The following is a 20283-nucleotide window of genomic DNA, read 5'->3' as shown; positions in this document are numbered from 1 at the left end:
TCGTCAGTATGTATCACTATCACTTAATCGCCGAGGCCTTAAACAATCTGCCTAAACCACTTTGTCCATCACAGTTTTTGTTGTTTTCTTAAAACGCTGCATTAAAAGCAGCCAGTTAATCTCCTCTAAAGACAATCCTCACTAAATTTAAGCACGTTGTTTATTGGTTTAGAAGATTATTTTAATCCAGACATAAAAATAGGTGAAAATAGTGTTGTGAATTTAAAAAAAACATCTCGTAAACATGATGCTTTCACGATAAGTTGACAAGAAAAATAATACTACGGTAGGAAAAAAAAAAAAACTCTCCTCAAACTTTGCTCTTAGTTTTCAGTTTTGGTGAACGTCGCTAAAATACAGCTTCCGATTTCACTTGCAGAAAGCTTTTGAATTGGTATCAAGAGGTTTGAAAATTGCTCTGGAGTGCACGACTTGGGGGGTTTTTAAATCACAAAAAAATGTCTGCCGGCTGAATTTATCATGCGCTCAGAGAAGCAGTGAAGGATCCAGGTCTGCCGTTCGCCTGAGCCGCCGTGCACACAATAAAACCGGCTAATTGATTGCATGAAAACACTCCTGGTTACCGCCGCCTTGTTTGTGCTTCTTTCTTTTTTTTTTGTTTGCGATATCAGTTTTTCACTCCTGATATGATGCTTTTCTGATTAGTGGACAAATGGCCTAAATAACCAAGCCAAATTACCTAACAGCTGCTGGGCAGGAGAATGGTGGTGTCATGGCAACATTGTCTGCAGACCGGGCTCTGGTGTGGCAAATCAAGAGCTCTGCACACACACACACACAGTTTCTAATCTCCAGTGCCAGAGATTAAGCCCTTGCTTTTGCCAGCTGCAGATTATTTTTGATTAAACGGGCGGTTATAAGTCATGTTTCCAAACTGCAGCAGTATCTGGTCAATAGGAAAAAAGGAAATGTAAGGACTGGAGTTGGTCTGTTTTGCCTACAAAGTGTGATCTGATGCATTTGTTCGATATAACAACACATACTGGGATGTATTTTAGAAACGACTGATTAGTTATACCCTCTGTGTGACTCAGACAAACAATGACTGAGAATCCAGTTGTAAGCTCAGCACAGTTTCACACCTCAGTACTAGAGGCTGTAAATGTGTGGATGTGGAGTGTTGTCACTGGTGCTTTCTCTAAGAATCCAAACCAAAACCCATCTTTTCAGCTGCCTGTATGGCCGGTCGTAAGTGCCTAAATTGGAAAATGAGAAAAAAATTTGTCCAGCTGCAGAGCAAACTGCAGGTGGAGGCTGACTCACCTCAGGGTGAAAATCTGCACTGAAGAAAGCGTGGAAAGAGCCAGAAAAGTCGAGACGGTTTCTCTCTGCCGGATGGGTTTGGAGGGCACCATCACCACGAAGTTATTGTCCAGCTTCAGCTCCGACAGCGGCTGAAACAGCCTGACGCTCCCGATGCGCTGCATAGGAGTGTGCCCTGCGAAATAACCCATCGGCCTCTGCTGGTCCACGCGAACCGAGCTGGCCTTTCTCGAATCCTCGGAGCTGCAGTCTCCGCTGTCCGTGGTTTGAACCATGTAGTAGAGCTCCACGGGAGTGCCCTGGGCCTGCTCGGACACTCTCTGCCTACCGGGCCTGACAGTGGGTGGGCTGAACCAGCTGGCCAGAGGCTCCAGCTCGGCAACGCATATACCCAGCTCACCTTTTAACCTGCATGTCCCACGCACCTCTTGAGTCTCGTGAAAGGCGAACATCCTCACGCAGGGCAGCTTGTGGATGGCGCTGTAATCATCCCAGTCCCTGCCCGCGATGTAGAACAACACTTGAACTTTGGGCCAGCTGGGGTGAATCCTCTCGCTGATAATGTAAGTGTGGACCTTCCAGTTGAATGTAAAGAGAGGCGGCGAGGACGCTGATGTTGGCACCGACGATGACGGGGTGAAGGAGGGTGCGTTAAACGGCCCTGGCAGCGTCTGCAGCAGCTCCAGAGGGACAGGCTGCTGGACAGACAGCGGCCCGTAGCTAGCGTTGACGAAGGGCATCTGGCGGGCCTGGTGGATGAAAAAGGACTCTGTGCGAGCCTGCAGGCTGGAGTTCCTCATTAAGTCCTGGTTTGCCTCCTGTAAGAAGAACGCTGACTCGGCGCTGAGGATCCGGTAGCTGACAGGCAGATAGATCGGCGTGGGGCCGTATCTCTGCAGGCCCTCCAGGATCACCTTGCTGTCCACCACTGAAACAGAAAATGACAACAACACATTAACCTTTGCATCGACCACCTGGAACCACTCGCGGCTGCTTTTTACGAGCACGATTCTTTGTCTAGACCTCATCACCGAAACCTGATCCAGGCATGAAATCAAAGAGCAGACTGAGAAAAATTGAATGAAATAACTCCCAAAAATGGACACAGGCGCTTCACGTTTTACATAACATTTGCATGCATTGCTTGCAACCTTAGGCAATCATATCTACAGTCAGTTCCAGCGGTGAATGTTAAACGGTTTGTTGGAGACATTTCCATGTGATATCACTTTCACGAGCCACTGCTCTTATTTAAAAGAATTTGTTAGACTTAATTCAAAACACTTGCGTCTTACTCAGACATTTGCTTATCAGGCTTGTCCATGTTCCCTTCTGTGCTCAATCCTTTTCATTGTGATAAACTCGATCTGTTTTTTTTTTTTTCTCCTCCCCTCTCCTTCAGTTTCTTTCATTTTTTTGTCTATATAGACTTTATCATCTGCTTCTTCTCTCCCGCATCCCTCCATCTATCACTCCAACATTGTCTTATATTTCACCACCGTGAGGGATGGAACGCTGTCATTAGGTCCTCCAACCTCGACAAACATATATATCTCCTGATTCTAGTGGGGGAAGAACATTTCATCAACGTGGAGAAGGTTTGGTTGCCGCAAAGGCAGCTCGGATTACGGTTTGGGTTAAAACAAACGGGCATGAAAAGCGCTCTCGAGTGTTATTAGACGTCTGAACCGGCATCAGTTGAGTCCACAGCTCACGAGCAGGCTTCTAATGTTTACCAGCAGTCATTACCAAAGTGGTGGGCTGCAGACAAATCGTTGAAATGGCAACAGTGAGCAAAAATACAGGTTAATAATGACACCAGCTGACATTTAACAAGAGTGATGACAGGAAAAAGTTAAATGCATTTGCCTCTTTCACCTCACTCACTGTCTCTCCTTCTCCCACGCACCCTCGGGGAGCTTCACCTAATGCAGAGCATCACGCTTCTTCCTGCATGTTGGCAAAGCATGCGCCGGATGCATTTATGTTGGAGTTCATTTGTGCTTTTATTTATTATGGTTTAGGCGACTTTGTCCTTCCCTTCTGCTCGCTTTCTATCGGAAACAACAGCAGCCAGGATAGCAAGCTAGCACACAAACAATCATGCAGAGAAGCAGCTAGTTTTTTTTATTCCCCCCCAGTGGATTAGCCGTTTTTTTGCTGCATGCCAAGGTTTCACCAAAACGATTCCACCCTTTGCTTTGCTTCGCCCAACATGATTCTGACTGGTTCAAAGAAACACAAACAAGCCAGGGTTGTTTTGTAGGCCAGACCCTGATGTACCACAGGCCTGCTTAGGGAGACCAGAATCAACCAAATGGCTTCATGTCATCTCCTCTGTGACCTACAACAACCTCTGAAGATGCTCACGTGTATCTATCCTTACAGGAGCATCAAGTTTTAGCCACGTCACAGCAGCTTTCTACATCTACTGCTCTTTTGTCTCAATGCAGCACACTTTTAAACCCGGACCATCCAACCTCACCAGGCCTTACCACGGCCCTAAAAGCTGCCTCTAATCCTCCTCCCCCACCCACCCCCTCTCCTCATCTTGCAAATCCTCCTCATCGCCTCTTTTCTCTTCACCATCAAGCAGCGGGCTTCAGATATTTGGACTGATGGAGTGGCCCATGAGAGCCCATTGATTTTCTGTCTTGAACCTTATGTGCTGTGGGAGATGTGGCGTGGTAGTGATTTGTGACAATCCACGGCCGCAGAGCAACGGCTGGCTCGCCGGACGGACAGAGGAGGCAAAAAATAGGACGAAAAGTTAACCTTTGTTCCCAAAACGTTGCTTTAACATAATGTTTAAGATAAAACTGGTGTTCATATGAAATCAATACATCAATCTTTTTTTATTTTTTTGTTGAAATTCCAAAAAATCTTCAGCTATTTTTTTAACTGACTATATGTTGACCAATATATAATTACATATGGCTTATGTACACGTATGACCTCCTAAAAGGACAAAGTCCCAAAAAACCAGACGCCATGCCTCGCTCTGTGCCGGTCTATTTATAGTCAAAGGGCACGCTATGGACAGCTCCTGTTGCTGAAATTACATTTTCATTATCTACCTTTCATTTTGTGTGTGTTTGAGGGATGTCTTTAACCGGGAAGCGCCGTCTTTGCCGTTAACTCGGCCGAACGGAGGCCCTGGAGAGTCGCCGTCAGATCCCTCTTCATTACGCATACGTGTGTTAAGCGTGTGCAGAGCGGCGAGGTCCATTGTCTATTGTGGTTTTGTTAACAGGTCAGGATGTGGATTCAATGCCCAGAAATCAGCAATCACCCACATGGCTTCCATTATATTCTGTAATCCGTTTGTTTGTGTGTGTGTGCGTCGGCCGGCCAAATGAAAAACAGCCGCACGGCTCGAACCTAATTTCAAGCTTCTGTCTTCCTTATAATCATATGCATTAATAGCAAAATGTCTGATATGAGTAACAAATGGAAATAATAACGGCGAATCATAAATATAAATTAGTTGCACTTTTCTCCCGAGCAGTTGCTTTTATGTTTGTATTCATGCTGCAAATCTTCAAAGTTAAACTGCCGTTTTTATACACCGGCGGCGTCCCCAGTGGGGAGGATGTAAAGACCTTCACGGTGCGGCGGCGCGCGGTGAGCGACTGCCGTTGCATAGTTTTGACAATGTTTACCCTCAAAAGTGACAAAACCGAGACCAATGTCAAGAGGGGAGCAGGTGCTTAGTCGGTAGTGGATCATGCTTACGGCGGAGTGAGAGGCTTTTCCTGTCTGCGCTCTCCTCTGGGGGATGTAACACACTGTCCCAGTTTCTACTTACTATGACACAGATGAAACTAAATACCACATTACAGCAGAAAAAAAATGCTGTAATTTGTAACTTCAGATTTAGAATATGTCCCTCGCCATGACACCAATAGGACGTCGTAAATAGAGTGAGCAAAGCCGGCGTGATTTGCGGCCCCGGGTTGCCCTTGGATTTCATGTCTGCGGCTACTGTACTTGTAAATCATGTCTGCAGGACTGTTTCCGCAAATGAAAAAGGGAATGATTTGTGTAGATAACTTAACCTCTGTGGTAAATCCTGGCTGTAAACTCCTGTGGTGGATTTTCTGAGCGCTGCCAAACCCTCAGGACGTGGGCCGAGGAGTCTGATCACATATCAAACATGCGGCTGAACCGGACTTCATCATTAGACAGATGTTAGATTCAGGATTTAATGTCTTGATGTTATATTCATGCGGTGCGAGCCACGGGGCCCACAGGAGCGCGGGGTTACAAATTAAAACGCATTTAAAACATTTTCCATGTCATTCCTACAGCAAGCAACTGCTAAAATAAACTCTAAAGGAAAAAAAAAGAAATGGTATTAAAGCATTCATGTCCCCGAGACAGACATGTGTGGCTTCAAATCAAACCGTTTCCTCTAATCACCTGTTCTCATCCCTGGCGACCTGAGCAGAACTTCACCCAAGAAGTATAATCCCTTCATCTTCCCTCCCTCCTCCTCTCATCCTATCTTTATCCTCCACCATGTGTGCATCTTGCAGCCACTCCCCGATCAAACATATTAACTTGGCTGACTTCGGTAATACATTAATCAAGCAGATTTTCCTATATAAAATAGATGGAGGGGATGAAGGTAAGAGGTGGGAATACGAGCGGCAGCAGAGGATGGAGACGGGAAGTGGGAGGTTTTCTTCTTGTAAGTGCTCGGAGAAAGTCAAAGATTACAGCAAGAAATGATGTGCATGGCTCACATGCCTCCTTCATTGTAGGACCGGGTTTAAAATTAGACTTGTTTTTCTCGCGCAGCCGTCATAAATGCAGCCGAACATTTTTCTCTCGCTAAGGTACGCTGGAAGCACCTGTACAACAGTTCGCTGCTTTTTCAACGTGCTGCTGATGCAACTCCTGTTCTTTCACCCGAAAAAACACAAACCACAAGTGGACACGGCCGACGGGTAAAAATGTAAATCCGGTCCATCTGCCCATCTATAATTTACCGCAAACTGTTCGGTTTTCGATCCTTAACGGGCTTTCAGATGTTCTAATGCATTACCAAGAGAAAGACCAAGAGCGGCAATTATGCATTCGTGCGAACTGGCAAAGCCTGATATAGCCCTTTGTGCCATACCGCTCCATTGTTGTCCAAAAAACTATTAAGAACACATTAGTGTGACGCACCGCTGCACAGGTGACATGTTACCTCATTACCATGAGAATCGACACCGCATAGACTTAATCCTACAGACACAGTCCCGGTGCCCACATGAGATTAATCCACAGCTGAAAGTACCCTTTAATAAAAGCACCGTGCATGAGTAACACATTCTGAGTGAAAAGTCTCGGCAACTATTCATTGAATTCAGTTTAGATATTCGTGTCGCCCTGAGAATGAACTGTAATAACTCGAACGACGATCCCTTTGGTGCAGATCAAGTTTTATTTTTTCACCTTGTTAATGTGCTGGTTTTTATATACTGGATGTAATATCAAGAGCAAAATTAGCAGTTAAAGCCGCGGCTGAGCACTTCTGCCGAGAAGCTGCAGTGCAGGGATGACAGTCTAAAAAAAAAAACAGGCAGTCAAGGTTTTATACGACTAACTGAAGGAACCGATCCTGTTAAGAGGACTCTTCGTACCATTCTTCTTCTTCTTCAGAACTGGTTTCTGGCTATGTGTGGCTAAATTACTCCAAAATTACAGAGTAGTTTTACAGTGTTTGTAGGTGAGCTGGTGTGCTCGAGCTGTAGCAGAACAATGGGTGGAGACGGAGGTGGAGGCTACGTAGATCTGCACGTCATAGAAGATGCAACAATGAAGAGTTAAACCATTTCAAGGCATGAAGGGATCATTTTCAGGGGGAAAATAATCTAAATTTTGATATCTGGCTGCAAGGTGGAGCGGTGGGTAGAACCGTTGCCTCGCAGCTAGAAGGTCGCCGGTTCGTGTCCCGGTGAGGACACCAGTTTGCATGTTCTCCCCGTGCAGTGTGGGTTCTCTCCGGGTTCTCCGGCTTCCTCCCACAGTCCACAAACATGCTGAGGTTAATTGATGGTTCTAAATTGTCCGTAGGTGTGAATGTGAGTGTGCTTGGTTGTCTGTCTCTAAGTGTAGCCCTGTGATAGACTGGTTACCTGTCCAGGTGAACCTGCCTTCACCCTGAGTCAGCTGGGATAGACTCCAGCCCCCCATGACCCTAGTGAGGATTAAGCAGTGTATAGATGATGGATGGATGGACGGATGGACGGACGGATGGATGGATGATGTATAGAGTTGAGCTTTTAGGGATTGAATCAATGATTAGAGAGGGATTCATGACCAAATACCTGCAAAGCCAATGACTTTTCCTTCCACTGATCAGCATTAACATATTAAACACTAACACTAGCAAAAGATACCTGCCAACCTGTAGCATAAAACGGTATTGCCATGGCGGACATTTTGCCATTCAAAGAGTGTTAGCATTTAGCTCTAAGCACTGCTGTGCAACCTTACAAAGTATACGAGCATTTCTATTGTTTGTTGTTACAGTACAACTAGATATTTCTCCCTATTTGCCTTTTTGTAAAGAACTGATGTTTCTACTGAGCTCGGCCTTGAGTGCAACGGATAAGATGGGAAAGTGGGACAATACAACGAGACTGACTGCTGCACAATTCGTTCAGTTTTTTCCACTGAATCTGTAAGCTGAGTATCAGGCTGTTGCATCAAGATCTTGCAAACGGAAAAAATAACACAATTTAAGGTTGATTTTTTTGCTTACTAATCCTCTGATGACCAACGTGGGTCAAAAGTGACTCAGTCGAAGGATTTTCTCTCTTTTCTTTGCGTCTTATGAATTCTGTTATTCAAAATTTAAGGAATTTCTCAGCCAAAGTTATTTTAATTTTATTCTTACATTAAAACATTTTTTGTGTCATGCACATCACGGGTTAAACTTGTATGTGTTCTCACTGGAATCTGACCGGAACTTTTGATTTGTTTACACATTTCTAAATAGAAAACCTTTTTATTATCCCCAACAAATATCAGTCTTATCTACAAGACTGCCTTTCAGCAGCCCGTGCACGGGGAGTTTCATTGTATTTTCCACCTCAGAGTGAAGTAAAGGCCAAGCTAAATATGTTTTTTTCTTTTGGCACATACTCCGGCACGCTCTTGGGTTTTTCTCAGCATCATCACCCTTTTCCAGCAGCCTTGCAGGAGTTCCCCCATGCCGAGCAGAGCCTAACTCATCTCAAACATCACAAACCATCTTGTGGAGGCCATTTCATCTAATACACCACCCCATTACTCTCCTTTCTCTTTTCTCTTTCTCCATTTGCTGTTGTTTTTTTTTTTCTCCTTCCCAACTGCACTTGAAGAAACTATCAGACCTTTAAGGCCCGTCCCTCAGGCCTTAAAGGTCCCATATTGTTCCCCCCTTTTCAGCAAATTACTCAAAGTCTCTCACGTCCCCACAGTGTGTCTTTCCTTTTTATTTTCTGCTCAGAATACTGCAAAGACGGTATATCTCACCAAGGCTGTAGAGCTCCTGGTTTTAGGGCCTTTCTAAACCGGCTGCAGTTGTTTCCACGTCCTTCAGGTAGAACAAGTTCTCTGCGTCGGTGATTGATGGTTAGGAGCTGGATGACTATTGGTTAGTTCTGTGTTGCACTTGGGTTGAATTCTGACTAACTTGTAAAGCTGGGGGGCTAACTAGTTGTCAGGGGGCTTGGGGGTTGCCTTTAGTTAGGCTTTTTTCCTCTTTTTTTTTCCCCTTTCTTTTTTTTACCACCCTTTGTTGAGGGTTTTCATGACATGGTGCCTTTAAAGTAATGATCCACTGCTGTTTCTCTTTACTTAGTTGAGTGATTTTTGCAATAACTTGGATGACTACATTAGCTGAACAAGGCTACTTGCAAGATACCAACACTATACTGGCACAACACAACTGCCCTTAAGTAATGAAACTCCACCAGGTACCTGTTGGTCCATTCCAGGTGATGAGATAAAGACAGTTGACCTGTTGCGTTAGCTAACTAGCTGCTGACCTGGGCTGCTTTAGCTGGCGAAGAGACTTCTGACAGCAAACTGTTGACCTTTTGGAATCCTTTTGGATTCTACAAAGTAAATACAAGCCAAAGATAAAGCCCAAATAGAATACAGTAGGCGGCTGTGGCTCATGTTGTAGAGCGGGTTGTCCACTAAATGCAAGGTTGGCGGTTCGATCCCCAACCCTCCACAGTCGAAGTGTCCTTGGGCAAGACGTTGAACCCGAAGTTGCTCCCAATGGCCGGCAACACCTTGCATGGCAGCTCAGTCACCATTGGTGTATGAATGTAATCTACTCTCAAATGTGCGTCGCTTTGGATAATATTATATTATATTAATATAACTTGGAGATGTTCTACTGCAGAGATCTCCAGCTCCGGTCCTCGTGAGCTCCTGTCCTGCAGGTTTAACACTCCTGACTCAGATTACTGGATCATTAACAGATTTGTGTAGAACTTGACAACAAGCCGTTGGAGATCCATTAATGTGAGTCAGATGTGTTGCAAATATCTAAAACCTGCAGGACAGTAGCTCACGAGGACCAGAGCTGGAGATCTCTTTTGTTCCTTATCGACTGGCATTGACCAAAGGACTTCTACCCAGAAAACTTGATTCAACACTTGTAATGTGGAATTTTCTGTCACTTTTTGCTTTTGTTTGTCCAACAGAACTACTCTGTTTAGGTTAAAAACTACTTAGTTAGGTTAAAGGAAGCATCATGGTTTGGATTAAAATAAGCATGTGCAAAGACTAACCAACAAAGCCCCTAAAAAAAGCAGCTCATCATTTTACAGCCTTTCTTGTGAGAATTATACAGTTTGATCAACAAAGCACTTCTTCTGTGACTAGTTAGTCATATTGTTGACTTTCATCCTGGCTGCTCATTTCGGATCAACATCTCCACAGTTCAGTTGGATGAGTTGCAAGACAGGAAGCTGAATAATTACTAGTTTTTGTGCATTAAAAGGTTTTGAATATGTATCAGAGGGTTAAATTTATTTCAAACCTTCACTGTCCAACAATATGAGTCATCTTTTCGTTGTTGTTCAATCATCTAAAGGATCTTCAAAAAGAGGAAATGGATGCAATGCAACTATTGCTTTAGAGAAAATTCATCTCTTGACGAAAATCAAAGTCAGTCAAACGATGAACTCCCCACAACCTGCTGTTTTCAGGTTGTCGGAGGTCTTTGCATCAGGAAGACATCACCGTCGCTTCGCACTGATTGAACGTTTTTAAAGAGGAAGGCACGTCCTCTGTTGTGTCTTGTAATTCTGACATTTATAAAGCTTTTGAAATCCCAAATTTTCATAAGTCCACAAGATAAAACACGAAGACGTGATCTTTACATGGCATTTTCTTTTGTTAAACATTTGCTCTGTGCGGGAGCTCGGCCTGAGGAGAAACTGCTTAGGGGACCTTGAAGTCACCATCAGCGGACCTACTGTCGGTCAATAAGAGACGGAACTTTCTTATTTTCAACCGGAGAACAATGGAATGAAAAGGGTATTTTGGGCTCTTGGAGGGCCGGATATAAATGTCAGCTGCTGCTCAGATGGAGAAAATGCCATTGGCAAAGTCAAGAAGTTTAAAAACCTTATCAAAGACGGTTCCCGATAAAGGAACGGGGAGAGGAGGGGAGGAGGCGGAAAGTCTAAAAACACAGAGCGGCGGCGAGACAATATGAGCTCCTAAAACCCCCAAATCTATTTCAGTTTTCGAACCAACTGAGGACTGATTTAAAAAAAAATGGAATTTAGCTTTATAGAACCACATCGATCGACTCTTCATGAGCCAAAACAAGAAAATACCTGCCGCCAAAACCATACTTCTGTGGTAAAGAAATCAGACGCAAGAATAATTAATCGATTAGATATCAACTAATCAACTCTTTTGGATTTTTGACAGTCTATTAATAAGTTTGAGTCAAAATGATCTGGATACAGTTTCTAAAATCAGAATATTTCCTCTTTTCTTTACTCCTCTATGACATTAAACTTACAAATCTTTGGATTTTGGGACAAAATAAGACATTTAAGGACATTATCTCAGGCTTTGGGGAGCACTGATTGACATTATTTGCCGTTTTCTGATATTTCATGGACCAAACCGATGGATCACTTTGGAGAATAATTGAGCAGTGAAAGTGATCGATAGTTTCATCTCTGCTCAACCGCACACTAGTACATTTTTATTATCTGCAAGTGTCACCGTCTCAGAGATCTTCAATTCAGCCTACGAGCTACGAGCCCGTCCTCGGTGGCCCGGCCGGCAATACAACCCCCCGGTTAGCGACCTGTCCTGGATGATGTCTCAACACAAACAAAAACACAGAGGAACACTAATCGCTCTAAGTGCCCATCACATGCACCCTGACACCGCAGGAGGACCGGGGGCAGAGCCCAGAGCCCACTCCCAGCTGGAAGTTAATCGGATCACATAAAAGCAAAGCACACCTCATCTTTCATCACTAGGCAACACATTTATGCAGCAATCGATAGGTGGAATCATATTTTCCCCTTTCAGAGAAATGAGGGAAAATGAAGTATTGTGACCCGAGCGAGATGGATGGAGCAGGGCTCGGTACCGTATAGACATCAGCCGTAAGTCTGCGCCTCGCGTTGATTCAAAACTGAAGTTGTTTTCGTCGCGGACGAATCTTGCGGCCTCTTTAGGTCCGATATGGCCTCTGGGTCAGTTACGTCGATAAAGTCTGAGCAGAAATCATTTCTAGCATGTTTTTTTTTTCTCACATGTGAACAAATAAGCAGATATATATTTCCTGGTCTGAGGAGAGTGAAGACATTCCTCAGCCTGATAAGAGCAGCCATATTAAGTCGAGCCACTGGCAGCAAGTGTACGTTGCTTTAGACCAGCGGTCCCCAACCACCGGGCCGCGGACCGGTACCAGGCCGTGGGTCATTTGGTACCGGGCCGCACAGATCGAATAAAAACATTTTATTGGTTTATTTTTATTTCCAGCGGAGTCTGCAGGGTGTTTTATTTTGAAACATGACTAGCTCGTCTTCCCGTCACTTGACTGTCAGTTTTTATGTCCGGCTGCTAAACGAAGCCGTCAGTCAACAAGAAACGTCTCAGGAGAGCTGCTTTGGAAAGTGAGACTCGATACTGAGACAGAAGAAAAAGTAAACATGTTAAGCAATAAAAATTAATTTTATTTATTTATGAAACTTTTCAATATAAAAAAAAACAATTATTATTTGTTATGTGTGTAATGACCGGTCCGTAGAAAAATTTCTTGCTTAAAACCGGTCCGTGGTGCAAAAAAGGTTGAAGACCGCTGCTTTAGACGCATTCACCACAAACACATTTACATATTTAAAAAACTGTGGGTTCAGTGAGGACACTTAAAAATTCTACAAAAGACACAAAGGAGAAAATATTCCTTTTTGAGAAATCGCCCTTTATGTGAAATATGTTAATATATTTTTAAGGCGATGAATATTCCGCCTGCTCCGTCCTTGAATAACCAATTAAGTAAAATAAATGAAGTAGCCTGAAAAGAGAATTAAAACAATTTGAGATGACACAGTTGATCGCTCTTTGAGCGTGTTCGGCGTGCATCTGTTTTATGCTCTTTGATACAAACGGTATAAATAAATCTACATTATCATCAAGGACAGAACAAAAAAAAAAAAAAGAAGCAGTCCCTCCTTCTCCCTGCTTCTCCTCTCTGGATAAAAAAAATGGGAGTAATTATATTTTACCGAGCATGAGTTGTCTGTCATCTCCTAAACAGCCGATGTGTTGCACCACAAGCAGCTTCAATTAGATCCAAAAGGTAACTGCTGCTGAGTGGCGTTTAGAATCCGTCGCTGCTTACTTGAAAATAAAAGTATTTCACAGGAAAAAAAAAGAAACTAAACCTCCCATTTGGGCATTAGTTATGCCCGACTGGGGAGGAATTCCTGCAGCTTCCAAACATTTCTTTGTCTGCTTAACTTTTTTTTTTTTTTCCCGCTCATTCTGCGAAGCGTCACGTCTCCCTGGTGGAGGTACGGAGCAACAGCAAGGAGCAGCACTTTGCCAGCTGTGCAGAAAAGGACGGAAAGAAAGAAACGAGGAAAAAAAACTCAAAGCTTTCTGCCTTGAAGACACATTTGGGACATGAATGGGCTTTTTATGACACTTCAATTCTGTCTGTTGCCTTTGGGCCCGGTGTTGTGCATTGTACAGTGTCAAAGAGGGAGGAGGGGGAATGGCGGCGCTGGGAGTCACTAAGGAGCCGGCGGTTGTTTAGATGAGATGAACGGGAGACGAGGGCTCTTGAAGGAAAATGTGCTGAGCGGAGCACAGCGGCAGTTAGCCTCCCTACGAGGGCAACCACAGGGGTAATCGAAGGCTTCAACTTTAACTTTGCGGGCTCCGCTAGTTGTCATTTAGGACCACAGATCGCCTCGGTGAGCTTATGAATGTGACCAGCTCGCTCCCTCTCTCTCCGACTGAGGTAACCGCACTTTGAAAACGAGTCAAATAAAAGTAGTGACAGTGACGGATGATGCGGCGGCGCGCTCAGACGGAGGGAGACCCGCGTCATAAATAAAGACGACTCTCGGCACATGGTAATCACATTCAAGTGAATCCATTTCAGGTATATTGTGTATTATGCGCTGGGGGAGATGCTTTTTTTGTGCAAATGTATGAAATCAGATGCGGTTAAGTGGGTAAGAATAATGCGGTGAGTTGGCAAAAAAAAAAACAGCAGGGTGAGTAATGTTCTGGCATTTCCAGCAAGGTTACATTGTGAGAAAGTCAATGGGCCTTGGACATCAGGCACTGCAGCTGCTCCAGGAACTCAAATAATGCAAACCACAATATTAATTATGTTCAGGACAGCGGATGGGCAGGAATTCAATATTTACTTACTTTACTTACTGTCTTTAAATGCAAGCAGAACTAATGATGCTGTTTTGGTGCACAGTTTTTTTTTTTTTCGGAGAATCCCATTTTATTTTAAAAGCAGATTTATGATACCCGGTGATCAATCATTTACTGGCTGCACTTCATGTGCCGCGGCTTATCGTGAACTTACAGCATGAGTGATTAGACTAAAGAACAGATTGCGGTTTCTGATAATCTTTCGCTAAGACGTGCAGGTGTTTAATGTCTATTGAAATCCTTCCTGCCGAATATATTCAAATCCACAACTAGCTCTTTTAGTGCACAAAGCACTGTGCGAGCAATTAGTAAGGGATGGAAAAGGATGACAAAATAAGACTGCTGGGGGGATCAGAAAGCATGGCTGCACTCGATGGTGCAGCTTTGAGATGTAAAGATAAAGAGGAGGCTGCTCAAATGCAAGGACACTCAACAGCTGTCGGTTCCAAAAAGAACACCGGCCCGAGATTCTTTATCCTTCAGAAAGGTAGTAGAGAACCGCAGTCATGTTCTTATATCACACAGGCTTGGAATACAACCCGGCCTTCTGCAATACCAGAAGATAAATGAATGCAACTTGAGTTACATACGCTTTTCTGTGCCCAAATTTACACGAGTGAGAGCGAATTTCAGGCTCCGCTAGAGAGCAGTTATTCAAAACAATGGCATTTCACAACACGGTTATGCTAAAAGCAGCTCAGAGATGCTCGTGATCCGGTCGGCGGGTCGCCATAATGGCACAAAGCTCCTGCAGAAGTCATTTTTCACAGCTCAAGGAACTGTATCTGCTGCCTGCCGGAGGAAAAATTTAAACACGAGTCGGAGGGTTGTTAGGGGGGTTGTGTGCCTCGGTGTAATGAGCGTTCTATGTGTGACGGCGCGTGTGTTGGGATTCGTGTAGCTGGGAGTAGCGCTTCCAGTGCAGACGTGCAACAGAGTCCGGTTGAGATGTAACTGAGGTATGATGCAACACGGCCGGGGCGTGTGTGTGTGATTATGTGCATAATAACCTGCATGGCTGTGCTGTAAACGCAATCCTCGTCACGTTGTTGTGCATTTATGTGTATCTGAGTGCACGTTTACGCCGGTGAGCCAGTGTGGCTGTCTGAGCATGAAGAAGCTCAACGCCCCTTAGAGACGACTGTCATGCAGCCTCGGGCTAACTCCGTCCGTAGATGTTTGGATTTTGAGCTCACATGCACCCCACTGGTCAGACTACACATGATCAGAAGTTTAGCCTCCGAAGGTCTAACTGTAATATCTGTAAGTGCGGCCCAGATGCATTTTGGCTTCTTTTTTTTTTTTTAAAGAGCTAAGGAATGTGTGTAGTGCAGTGCCTCTGGCTGCGGTACAGCGGACTGTGTTGATCAGTGGCACCGGAGGAGAGCGGCGCTGCCTCTGACAGCAGCGAGGTGGTAAACAGCATGGAAGAGAGGAGCCCGGTCTCCCATGGCCCCGAGGAAGTCCAGCAGGAGCACGGGGAGAGAACAGACAGTCATTTCGCAGCTGCTCAGAAACTCTGAAATGAGATGAACTCCGAGGTCTCTCCCTGCAGCAAGAAATGCTCACGGCATGCATTTCTTTATCCATATCCTCCCCCAAAAGTGCCACGGAGAATTTTGAGTCTTTGAGTGAGCTTAGCGGTTAAGGGAATAAGCAGGAAATGGAAATAAAGATGCCAAGAGAAAGGCTGTCTATCATTTTCACTCAATGCTCAGACCTAGTTTTATTTGTCAGCCTCATCCTTCTCTTGCCAGATTTTGTGACTAACAGAAGCTGTGAAGGGTTTAGTCAGATAATTACCTCACCAACCGCTTTGGGTTTTTTGCTGAGGAAAAGCTTTTCACCGAGTTTCTTCATTTTTTTATAGCTGGTCATAAAATAAGATGCCGGGCATCATAAAATGTCTTTACATCGCAGTGGTACTCTTTAAAACGCCGTCTCTCTCTTTGGTACCTCGCTCGTGGTTGAAATACCAGTGATACAGAGGACCAGGGTTGCCCATCCCGTACGTAGGGTAAATCTAAAATAAATCTAAGTAAGAGACTGACACTCGGTTATTTCATCTTCTTCTGGATCTATGGGAAACTTATCTTTTTGGACCCATTTCACACGAGCAGCTCGGTGGGCCCTCCGTAACGCCGGTTTGGGGAAATCAGTGGAAAAGAAAAGCTGTTGAGGTGGAGAATCTTCAGCTGGAGAGAGAAACTCTTGACATGAAATTTCTTTGAGCGAGGAATAAAAAGTCTGACGGCACAGCGCGGGTGACAGAAGTCAACTACCTTCTTGTATGTGCACTTAAGTGTGTCCTCCTACTGAGGGCATTGGAATAAATGATTTTGATCTAGAAGAGGGATACTTCTTTTTTTCTAGCTAAAAAATTTCTTCTTAAATAAAAACCTCAAGAAGTGTTTTAAATCCTTTTCTCATACTCGAGACACTGAGTCTAGCTCCACGTAACGCACCACGCTGAGCGAAAATAGCTTTCAAAACTCTTCCGAGACACCTGAGCGCCCACCGCCACAGGAATCCTTAAATAAGTCCTGTCGTCACGCATTATATGAGCCGGATAACCTTCCACACCCTTGCTTTTGGTTTTTTTTGGTCTCTAATAAAACTAAGTAACCTGAGAACAGGGAGATCCCACGACTATCTTAAAGAAGAGGAATTGATCCAAAAACAAAACCAGGTGTGATTGTCAGCTGCTTAGATGCTACAAATACATAATGAAGCCCACATGCTCCGGTATCACAGCTGCAGGATATTAAAGCGTTGACCTGCAGCAGCCAACAACCAGACATAGCGCATATTTTAACAGCGATCTATAAGTTTCTAACAACTTCGCAGCCTTTACAGGGTTGTTGCTTGTGTTTATTTCAGTGATAACAATTTGGACTTTACAAGTATCGACTGGAGAGGGTGTTTTTTTTTCTCCTCTAATGGAGGTGATGTTGTTTTACACAGTTTGTGCTTTGAATAGCAATGAAAACTGACAATTTCGCCGAAGAGGTACCGAAGCTAAAACACAGGACGTGAAGGAGTCACAAAACTCTCTTTATTTTTCCTCAAGCTGTGTAAGTTTTGGCTCTTGAATAAAGCTCTTTCATTATAAAGTTAAGTATCTTTGAAATCACTTTGACAAAAATTGGAACTTCATGCTAAATTTACCCCTCCACACATAAAGCGAGCGGACCAAGGCGGATAAGCGGCGCTGCAAATATCCCTGCAGACCGCCACAATTACCAACAGCGCCGCGATGATAGGCCTCATTCAGGTAATAACCAGGCTATTATTTTGGGCGACTCTTTGCAATCACATTTTAGTTTTTTTCACCTCGTGTCCCCCAAAAATAACCTCAAGTTAAAGGACGCAAGAAAAAAATATGTAAATTCAGTTTCTTTTCCAATAAAACTAGGCGACGTAACACAATCACGCTTTGCACCGCGACGAGATCCCGTAAAGGTCAACCATTATGGCTGAAAGGGGAATCTAATGTGAGCACGAGTACAACAAATTGCCACTGATCTCCAAAGTGTCCGGAAACTGCACCAAGCAGGGTGATTCCAGGGATGGAGAAATTGTGGGTCATTTGATCTGTCAGTTGTTCCTCCGTCGTCGCTCCAGGCTTAAACGTCTAAACCACTGGAAGATGGATTGCCGGGTAGTTTTCGTAATCTGCTGATCACCTGGCTTCTCCTTTGACATCGTTTCAACAATCTACTTATCCAGAAATATACCTTGATGGACTGATTGTTAAATAAATGTCCAAGAAGATACTCAAGGTTGTGGTTTTGAGTCTCGGACGGATTGACGGGAAATTTGTGCGAATTTGAGTATTGGTGGGTGGTTGAGGGGTCGACCGATTATCAGCCTGGTTGATTATCAGATGCAATATTTAGCATTTTTTTCATTTTTTAAACTGATTCCTGATAAAATAAAAAAGAATATCCGATCAACACTACAGGATAAATGTTTAACAACATCTAACAAAGGCATGTCAGTGACTTTTGTTATTCTAAATCTTGACGTCGAATCTCTATCGGGTGAAAATATCGATCCGCACCGGTCTCGAGAATACCCATTGGTCGACTGCTGGTAATTGGTTGCTATTGAATTTGCTTTTGTCTTGACATGACTAGTCGCTAGCGTGGACAATAAACGTGACATAACAGATGGTTTATACGTCCCTGCTTTTCCTTTCACATCTGTTTCGAGCGCCGCCGCCACCGCCGCCGCCGCCGCCGCTATACGTTCCCTTCATCTTCCAGCTCTTCATTGTCTCTGCCTCCTCGCCGGTACGTATGCACTTTCATTATTTATAGCAACACATGGCCTCAATGACATTTATCCCACGGTCTGGCACTTCCACATCGATTGGTGTCCTTGGAAATCAGTCAAAAGCATGTACAGACTATCTTTTTGTGTTCTCTTTTGGCTTGCTGTCAGTGCTGTTGATCATCCAGATGCCATCAAGCTCACAATCTGTAGGATTTCGTGCCCTCTCCTCGGCTCTCGGTGTTAACATCAATCCGTTCATGATGAGAGGGAAAAAAAAAGAGAAGCGAGAAGCCCTTTGTTTCATTCAGATAAAGAAAAAAAAAAACGTAGTGCAGCAAGGAGACCAGCACACATCTATAATAGCCAATGGTTCATCAAGGCCTCTAACGACTGCACTTACATAGTTCCTCTCTTAATTGACTCTATTAGCATGTGCGTGAGGGCATTTGTGCCCGCTGTCATTAGTATTCATATCACATGTGTGAGTGTCCAGAAAACAGAACAGGTTCTCAGAGAAAAGCACTCTGTTGAGCGGAGCAGATCGATATCTAAGCTGCCTATTATTATCTCCGACCAAACTGGGAACCCAAAATGATTTTCCCAACTTAATGACCTTTCCTAAATACCAGCACACAGAAAAAAAAAGAAAAACCTCTCGCTTGTTTATGTTAGTTTAAATCGATCTGACGTTTGTGGCCTCTGGACAAACTCATTGTATTCATACAGGGCCTGATAAAAACACAGACTCTCCCTGACTTTGATCATGGTTCCCAGGATGAATTATGAACCAGAGCGAGTGGCCAGCCAAGCAAGACAGGAGGTCCAGCGAAGAAGAAAAAAAACAAAACAAAGCATGTATTATTTCTTTTCATCAGTAACTGCGGCTGATTTACATGCAGTGCTTTTACTTAAGGCTCACATTCAACGGCTAGTTGTTTTTTAACAACCCATCTGAGCGGTTCATGAGCATCATATTGGGCATCATGCCTCGCAGCTCTTGGCAGTTTGGCGTCGCTCCCTTTGGCCAGTAGCGAGCTCTTGTTGTTTTTATATTCTCACTTCGGCAGCAAGAGCCATCAAAGATAAAAGCACAGTTGCTCTTTGTCACACAGAGACAACAGTCATGAAATTTTAACAGCTCCAAGTACTGATCTAGCGGTAGAGACACAGGGAAAAAAAAAAAAAAACTGGTCCCGGAGCAGAGCTTCAATTGTGTGACACAGATTCAGGCAAGTGAAATGCATAAATCAGTCAGTTAATGGGAGATCAGGATTGTTGCAGTGTCCCTCATTGACTGGCTATAAATATAAAGCATAGACAATTTGATTGGTCACTATAGGGGACATCTGGATGAAGCCATTCTTACCTTTAAAGCAGGAAGTAATAAACGAGCCAACAGTGGATGGATCAGGGTTCTGGATGAGGCAGATCTGATGTTTGGTGCACAACAGTTCAGAAATCTCAGAAAACTACGGCCACATTTCCTCAAAAGTCCAAAGACAGCCTTAAAATTGTCAAGATGTTTATCTCACTGTCACATCTAATGAATGATCGCATTTGTGTCACGAAAAAAAATCCACCAATTTAATAATTCAGCCAATTAATTTGTCATCTGGATGATGAAAAGCAGAGACAAGGAAGAAACCAACAAACAAAGGAATAATGCAAGAGCTTTTTAGAAAGATTTTTTTTTTTAAACAAAACTGGCGGCAGCTTCAAAGCGTGCATACCGGCCTATCCGCCCATCTGTCACAGTATATTACAGTCTGTCAGTGGCTACAGAACTCTGGCCCG

At 44.0% G+C, this 20283-nt stretch overlaps 1 protein-coding gene across 1 annotated transcript in view; it reads right to left on the bottom strand.

The window, feature by feature from the left end:
• Positions 1-5013, bottom strand: part of LOC103359729 (transmembrane protein 132C) — a 110672-nt gene extending 105659 nt beyond the window's left edge. Inside the window, exons 1-2 of the mRNA XM_008285228.1 lie at positions 4947-5013; positions 1285-2212 (exon numbers count right to left, since the gene is read on the bottom strand). Of these exons, the coding sequence (XP_008283450.1) occupies positions 1285-2212; positions 4947-5013 (995 nt within the window). The remainder of the gene's footprint in view (positions 1-1284; positions 2213-4946) is intronic.
• Positions 5014-20283: the final 15270 nt, after the last annotated feature.

Source organism: Stegastes partitus, unplaced genomic scaffold (genome assembly GCF_000690725.1).
Source record: "Stegastes partitus isolate 25-593 unplaced genomic scaffold, Stegastes_partitus-1.0.2 Scaffold391, whole genome shotgun sequence".
NCBI lineage: Eukaryota > Metazoa > Chordata > Actinopteri > Pomacentridae > Stegastes > Stegastes partitus.
This window is presented reverse-complemented; position numbering and strand designations above follow the sequence as displayed.